Source organism: Anomaloglossus baeobatrachus, chromosome 7 (genome assembly GCF_048569485.1).
Source record: "Anomaloglossus baeobatrachus isolate aAnoBae1 chromosome 7, aAnoBae1.hap1, whole genome shotgun sequence".
Classification (NCBI taxonomy): Eukaryota; Metazoa; Chordata; class Amphibia; order Anura; family Aromobatidae; genus Anomaloglossus; species Anomaloglossus baeobatrachus.
In genome coordinates, this window is record NC_134359.1 from 306,760,059 (window position 1) to 306,768,818 (window position 8,760).

At 47.7% G+C, this 8,760-nt stretch overlaps 1 protein-coding gene across 1 annotated transcript in view; it reads left to right on the forward strand.

Moving 5' to 3' along the window:
• Positions 1 to 8,042, forward strand: part of LOC142245714 (uncharacterized) — a 33,353-nt gene extending 25,311 nt beyond the window's left edge. Inside the window, exon 4 of the mRNA XM_075318660.1 lies at positions 7,005 to 8,042. Coding sequence (XP_075174775.1) covers positions 7,005 to 7,417 — 413 coding nt within the window. The 3' untranslated portion in view covers positions 7,418 to 8,042. The remainder of the gene's footprint in view (positions 1 to 7,004) is intronic.
• The last annotated feature ends 718 nt before the right edge of the window (positions 8,043 to 8,760 follow it).

The window sequence follows — 8,760 nt, forward strand, 5'->3', positions numbered from 1 at the left end:
TCATCCTCCTTCTAGACCTGTCCTCTGCCTTCTACATTACTCTGTCCTCCTCCTTCTAGACCTGTCCTCTGCCTTCTACATTACTCTGTGCTCCTCCTCCTAGACCTGTCCTCTGCTTTCTACATTACTCCGTGCTCCTCCTCCTAGACCTGTCCTCTGCCTTCTACATTACTCTGTGCTCCTCCTCCTAGACCTGTCCTCTGCCTTCTACATTACTCTGTGCTCCTCCTTCTAGACCTGTCCTCTGCCTTCTACATTACTCTGTGCTCCTCCTAGACCTGTCCTCTGTCTTCTACAATACTCTGTTCTCCTCCTCCTAGACCGGTCCTCTGCCTTCTACATTACTCTGTGCTCCTCCTTCTAGACCTGTCCTCTGCCTTCTACATTACTCTGTGCTCCTCCTCCTAGACCTGTCCTCTGCCTTCTACATTACTCTGTGCTCCTCCTCCTAGACCTGTCCTCTGCCTTCTACATTACTCTGTGCTCCTTCTCCTAGACCTGTCCTCTGCCTTCTACATTACTCTGTGCTCCTTCTCCTAGACCTGTCCTCTGCCTTCTACATTACTCTGTGCTTCTCCTCCTAGTCCTGTCCTCTGTCTTCCACATTACTCTTTCGTCCTCTTTCAGAATCTTTCCTCTGCCTTCTTTATTTTTTTTTTAACTTTGTTTTATTACCAGCATAGTCACATTGAATATGGTACATCTGACATTGTATTAAACGTTATACAATGATATGGAAAACTACATCGATCTTAGGCAAATTGTTAAACTATCTCCCGGCTTCAATGACGTCAGCCTATACCTAACACAAAATAATGCTGTAGTCCACATATCCCAACTGTTATGTATTCAATAAGTTTTATAGGAAGTGCAAAGACAACACGGGCAATACGGTCAAACAACAATTAAAGACAACAAAACATAAGGCAACAATAACAGCTATATAGTGTTTCAGTATAGTGCAGCTTTTAAACTTCTAACACCCAAACGGGGTCCACCAGTGCCATAGTGATCCCCCTTAGTTCTCCATGAGAGTGGCATGAGAGGAGTTCAACAAGTCCCATATTCTGTTGAATTTTTCTGGATGTCCTCTGTTATACTACACCACTCGCTCGTAAGGCATGAGTGTGTTGGCCAGTTTGACACAGGATCGCACAGTCGCATCCGAACCACCCATCCACCTCAAAGCTGTCACCTTCCTGGCCATAAACAGGGCTTCCCGAAGGAATATTGTCATATAATGATCCCACAGTTCCTCCTCCACCACCCCAAACAGACAACAAAGATTCCCACGGGACCGAGAGCGACACAACTGATGATAGTAGGGAGACCACCTCCTGCCAAAACGTAGATATAATAGGACAGGTCCACATCATGTGTACGAAATATGCCCCTAAAAGATGACATCATGGACGAGAGCGACCCGTATTAAATAGACGCGTGGGGGTGAGGTATGCTTGATGAATGATGTAACATTGACTCTATTATTGACAGATGGGGACACTGTAATTGGTGATTCCAATACCTCCTCCTACTTCTCCCCTTGTAAAGAAGGGATCAGAGACTTCCATTTATCTGGAGCCGGTAGAGACGCCAACTCCAGCCCCACCTTCGGCCTTCTTTATTACTCTCCATCTCTTTATGTTTCTCTGCTATGTTAGTTTCTTCGTTCTCTGACATTAAAGGGTGCTTTACACGCTGCGACATCGCTACCGAGATATCGTCGGGGTCACGTTGTTAGTGACGCACATCGGTAACGTGTGACACCAAGGAGCGACGATCAATGAGCACAAAAACGTGAAAAATCGTTGCTCGTTGACACGTCGCTCATTTCCATAATATCGGTGCTGCAGCGACGGTACGATGTTGTTCCTCGTTCCTGCAGCAGCGCACATCGCTATGTGTGACACCGCATGAACAATGAACATCTCCTATCTGCCTCCGCTGGAAAAGAAGGAAGGAGGTGGGCGGGATGTTCTGGCCGCTCATCTCCGCCCCTCCGCTTCTATTGGCCGGCCGCTTAGTGACGCCACAGTGATGTCGCTGTGACGCTGAACGCACTCCCCCTTGAAGGAGGGATTGTTCGGCGGTCACAGCAACGTCGCAGAGCAGGTTTGTGCGTGTGACGCTGCCGTAGCGATAATGTTCGCTACGGCAGCTATCACTGCATATCGCACCAACAACGGGGGCGGGTGCTATCGCGCTCGACATCGCTAGCAATCGCTAGTGATGTCGCAGCGTGTAAAGCCCCCTTAAGTCAACATGTCAACAGTAGAGATGGACGAACCCGCAGATGTTCAGGTTCGGTAGGTCTAGCCAGACTTAAAAAAAAAATCTGGTTAGGGATAGGACATGAACCAGAACATCTGCTCAAATGCCGAACCTCATATATTTCCATGTGGACCCAAAGTTTGTGCTGTACAATGGTGGTAGAAAGGGCTAGGGGGATAAGAGCAGGGGCGCTATACTTATCACCCTCCCCCGCAGCTGCAACACTGCTTCCTGGTCCACTCATTAACCATCATACATATTCACTGCTTCCAGTGGCGTAACTAGAGTTGGATGGGCCCCGGTGCAAAATTTGGACCAGGGCCCCCCCTCTACGTACACCGACACTTGGGGTACGGGATAATGACACTGACACTCGGGGTACAGGATAATGATGCTGATACTTGGCCTCAGCACACAGCTTTCCCATGTTCTGATATCCATCTTGTCCTCGGCACCCAGCTTTCCCATTCTCTGCCATACATCTTTCCCTTAGCACCCAGCTTTCCCATATCAGAGCATGGGAAAGCTGGGTGCTGAGAGAAGATGTATAGCAGAGCATGGGAAAGCTGGGTGCTGAGAGAAGATATATAGCAGAACATGGGAAAGCTGGGTGCCGAGGGAAAGAGCCTTTTACCCTCAGCACAAAACTTTCCCATCCCATGCTTGTATCTTTGTCCCACCTTATATATAGTTCTCTAATTACTATAATGGCCCCCACATAGCCTTCCATATAGTATAAAGGATCCCACATAACTGTTCATATATTAGAATGCAGCTCCATAGTTCTCCATGTATTATAATGCATTTCCTATAGTCCTCCATATATTATAAATCACCCCATAGTTCTCCATATATTATACTGCACCACATAGTCCCCAATGTTTTATAATGCACTCCCATAGTCCATGTATAAAGTAGCCTCCATCGTCCTCCATATATTATAATGTAGCCCCCATAGTCCTATATGTATTACAATGCAGCCCCATAAACCTTCATATTGTGTTATGCAGCCCCATACTCCTCCATGTACAATGCACTCATATAGTCCATGTATAAGGTGTTTTTCATGTTTATTATGCAGCCCCATAGACCTCCATGTATAATGCATCCCCATAGACCTACATGTATAATGCAGCCCCATAGACCTCCATGTATAATGCAGCCCCATAGACCTCCATGTATCATGCAGCCAGCCCCCCCAGGGCCTCCATGTGTCATGCAGCAAGCCCCCCCAGGGTCTCCATGTGTCATGCAGCCAGACCCCCCAGGGCCTCCATGTGTCATTCAGCAAGCCCCCAGGGTCTCCATGTGTCATACAGCCAGCCCCTTCCCAGGCCTCCATTAGTCATGCAGCCAGCCTCCCCCCACCAAGGCCTCCATGTGTCATGCAGCCAGCCCCCCCAAGGCCTCCATGTGTCATGAAGCCCCTTCCCCCCGGGCCTCCATAGGTCATGCAGCCAGCCTTCCCCCACCAAGGACTCCATGTGCATGCAGACCCCCCCAGGGCTTCCATGTCTCATGCAGCCAGCTCTCCCAGGGCCTTCATGTGTCATGCAGCCAGCCCCCCCAGGGCCTTCATGTGACATGCAGCCAGCCCCCCCAGGGCCTCCATGTGTCCAGCAGGCAGCCCCCTTCCCCCAGGGCCTCCATGTGTCATGCAGCCAGCCCCCTTCCCCCAGGGCTTCCATGTGTCCTTCAGCCAGCCCCCTTCCCCAAGGGCCTCCATGTGTCATTTAGCCAGCTCCTCCAGGCCTCCATGTGGCCAGCAGCCAGCCTCCCCGTGTACTCACTGATTTATAATAAAAAAAATAAAAAAACAAGTACTCACCTCTCTTCTCCTTCCACCGCAGCTCTGTCCTCACCTCTACTTGTTTCACCGCTGCTCGTCCTCACTTCTGTCCTCGTTCCCCCGTGGCTCCAGTCGGCGTCCTCCTGAGCTCTGTGCTCTCACCACACACAGCAGTTGCACAGAAGTGACGTCACCGTGCAGGCACGGGGGAAGACTGATGATGCATAGAGTGGCCCTGGCCGCTCTATGCAATATCAAAGCAGTGTGCGGTGACAGGAGCGCGGTGACGGGAGCGCGGTGACGGGAGCGCGGTGACGACACCGCTGACACCAGGCAGGGGGGCCCGGTGTCAGCGGCTGCGACTGGGTCATATATCGGCCGCCGCACCGCGTGGTCTGCGGCAGAACAGCGCAGCTCCTCACAGAAAGGAGTTGGCTGCTGATCTGCCGAGGCGGCCGCGGGCCCCTATCCTCCCGGGCCCGGTCGCAATGGAGACTGCTGTGACCTCGATAGATACGCCCCTGACTGCTTCCCCTACCTACAGGCAGTCCCGGAGTCTGTGATTGGTCGCAGGCAGGCCCTTTCCCACCATGTGTGTCACCGTCTGTGATTGGTTGGAATCACACATACTGTCTGCATCCCTATATTGTGATACCCAGTGCAGATAAAGCAAATGGCTACAGGCTGCAGCCCCCAGCAGTGTGATTATTTTGGTTGTGTATCAAACTAAGAGGGACCTCTTGCGACTTTCTTAAAAAAAAAAAAAAAAAAATGTAAATAAATAATTTAAAAAAAACAAACAGTGTGGTCCCCCTCAATTTTTATACTTAGGGTTAATGACAGCGCACAGCTGCCACTTAGCCCTAGATTAGTAATGACTAGGATCTATGAGACCCCTGATTACTAATCCTGTAAGGGAAAAGAAATAAACCCAAACACTGAAAAAATCCTTTATTTGAAATAAACTACAACTCCCCCCCCTTTCATTCCTATATTAACCCCCTTAACACCCAGGTTCGATGTAATCCATACGAGGTCCCATGATGATCCTGGCTCTGCTACATCCTAAAGTTGCAGCACGTGGGCACAGAACCTGACCGGCCGTTGCGGCTACAGACAAAGACTGACTGAGCTGCAGCTATGACCAGTGTTATCACTGAGTTTATGTGCGGTCACAGCTGGAGGTTCCCACGGTGCCCCACCTGTGACCGCAGGAAAACTCACCTCAGGTGAACTGAGTTAAATCAGACCTGCATCTCCTGGCAGAAAACCGCTGATTTTTTTTTGCCAAAAGATACAGATTTGGTGCTGAACTTATACACAAATTCCTGCACCAAAGAAACCATGGTTTTGATGCAGCACTGAAGGAATTTCTTGCCAGGGGATGCAGATTTAGTACAGGAATTTGGTGTATAAATTCAGCACCAAATCTGAATCTCTTGGCAAAAAAAGCACAAACTGTTTTGATGCTTTTTCGGAGCAGTTTTCTGCCATGGGATGCAAATTTGGTGTTGAAATGTCTGCACCGGATTTATACACCATATCCCTGCACCAAATCTGCATCTCCAGGCAACAAAAATTGAATCAATACAACATGAAAACTGCATTGCGTTTTGATGCATGCATTTTCCAGCAGATGCAGATTTTAAGTAGGAATTTGCTGCAAATTCAGAATGTAGCAGAGCTGGGATTATGTGGATTACATCAGAGCTGGGTATTTTTTGGTTTAATAAAGGGGTGAAAGAGGGTGGTTTGTGTTTTTTGGGGTTTTTTGTATTTTATTTCAAACAAAGGATGTTTTCATTTACAGTATTAGTAATGGGGTGGGGATGTCACAGATGGATTTGATTACTAATCTAGGGCTTATTGAGCTGTCATTAGCCCCTTATGTTACCTCAATTGCCATTGCACCAGGGCAAATCGGGATGAGCTAAGTAAAGTGCCGAGATTGTTGCATTAAATGCATGAAACAATTCTGGGCGGCTGCAGGCTGCTATTTTTAGGCGGGGGGGAGGAGAGGAGGGAAACCGTGGGCCTCTCCGGCCTGAGAATACCAGACCCCAGCTGTCGGTTTTATCTTGATGGGTATCAAAATTTTGGGGAGAACGCATGCTGGTTATTAAAAATGTTTATTGAAATAAAAAACGCTGCAGGCGGTACCTCTTATTTTGATACACTGCACAGCTGGGGGCTGCAGCCTGTAGCTATATGCTTTAAATGTGCTGGTATCATAATATGGGGGGACCCAACGCCATTTTTTATTTACTTATTTATTATTACACCACCATAGGGACACAGACAGCGTGTGTGATTCCAACCAATCATAGACGCTGTGACACGGGGTCTGACACCAGCCAATCACAGATGCCGGGACTGCCGGTGGGTGGGGGAAATAGTGAATATGTATGAGGGTTATTGAGTGACCCGGAAGCAGGGTGACAACCGTGAGGAAGGTTGTTAAGTATACCATGCCTGCTTTATTCCTTATTTTCTCTCTTTTTCCTTCTATCATTATCCAAGTGGCCGAAGCCGAACAGTAACACAGACTTTCCTGTGAAGTCCTTGTTCGGGGTCCTTGCACGGACACTAGGTATCTGGTACTGACCCCGAACTTTACAGTTTGGGTTCGCCCATCACTAGTCAACAGCAATGGTGATACACCCCCTTAACCTCTCCTACATGGACTACTGCAACTTCCTTTTCTCTGATCTCCCATCTATCACTCTTAGACCCCCTTCATGTGGTATGTAGAATAATAGTGCTGTAGTGTCACTGTTACAGCAGCCACCTCTAATGCTGGCCACCTGAATCAGCTGTAAGAGGAGGAACCGGGCCAGAACCGAGGAACAGAATAACAGACATCTCCAGGACATAAAGCCATTAAGTATAAGTAACAGATTGTATTACATCTATTATATGAATCCTCTATATTGTTGTCTCCTAGGTCTCTTCCCCACCGTGGTCCTCACCCGTAAGCTGAGCGAGCATCTCCACGACATTCAGGAGAAGTTCAGGATGATGGGGGTGGAGAACATATTCCCGGTGGAGAATTACACAGCGGAGGATCACCGGAAAACCCGGGGGAAACACGAGGGGATCCTGAAGTGTCTGTACGAGATTGTGAGGGATGTGGAGTTCAAGATTGAGGAGAGACGAGATCCTGGCAAGGAGAAGCTGGAGAGGAAGAGAATCTTACTACAATTTGCCCACAATAGAGACCTGGAGAAAGTGCAGGAGAAATTGGACAGACAGGTCGCTAAGTGGGAAGATTTCAAAATGGCGATGAAGCAGAAATATCGTTCTCCAAGAAGAATATGTAGGACATGGTTGGAGTTTGACAATCTAAATATGGACTAGTGATGGATGCAATAAAGTGTCACATCTGATGAGGCCCGATCCTGTATAAAGTAGATTGTCATCTCACAAAATGTCAGAATGTCATTACAGCAGATCTGCATGTTATTACACCTGGTATCCACTGTAAAGCTGCCATAATCTGTATGTGTCAGATTCAGAGCTCCTCGGGGGCGGAGACTGATGTGAATTAATACAAGTACAGACAAGTAAAATCTATATTAACCTGTAATTGGTTTTATATGAATAGAAGAATCGTGTTATTCAGATTTTCATCATAGCAGAAACGGCCAATGTAATCAATCATGTGATCCATATAAATCAGCGCTGCGGCCAATCACAGAGCGGAGGGGAGGGGTATAAAGATTACTCTCCTTCTCTTTGCTGGTTGATTTGGATACTTTGTATCTAGATCTGGAGTCTATATCTTCATTCTGCGGTCCGGGTGCAGGATATCTGCTAACACTACAAACACCAGCATTGGGTTCAGGTCTGGAGATTGGGCTGGCCATGACAGGGTTTTGATGCGGTGGTCCTTCATCCACACATTGATTGACCTAGCTGTGTGGTATTGCGCTTTGCCCTTTTCAGCTTTGCCCAACACCTGGTCATCTAATGGTTAGACGGAGACCTGGAGACGTAACAAACCACAGTGTCCTGCACCCACTGTAAATTTTGGTGGCGGATCGGTGATGATCTGGGGATGCTTCAGCAAGGCTGGAATTGGGCAGATTAAACTTCGTGAAGGACGTATGAATCAAGCCCCATACAAGGTTATCCTGGAAAAATAGTGGCTTCCTTCTGCTCAGGCAATGTTCCCCAACTCTGAGGACTGGTTTTTCCAGCAGGACAATGCGCCATGCCACACAGCTAGGTCAATCAATGTGTGGATGAAGAACACCACATCAAAACCCTGTCATGGCCAGCCCAATCTCCAGACCTGAACCCCATTGAAAACCTCTGGAATGTAATCAAGAGGAAGATGGATATTCACAAGCCATCAAACAAAGAAGAACTGCTTACGTAGTGCACCAGGAGTGGCATAAGGTCACCCAAAAGCCATGTGACAGACTGGTGGAAAGCAGCCAAGACGCATGAAAACTGGGATTACACATCATGGATATTCCACAAAATATTGATTTCTGAACCTTCCTGAGGTAAAACATTATTATATTGCTGTGTGTAAATGATGATGGACTTGTTTTCTTTGCATTATGTGAGGTGAAAGCGCTGTGCATCCTGTGCTTCTGTGCATTCTGTGCATTGTTCTGTTATATTCACCATTTCTTATTTTCAGAAAATAAATACAACATTTATTGCTTGGAAATTTCGGAGACGTCGTCAGT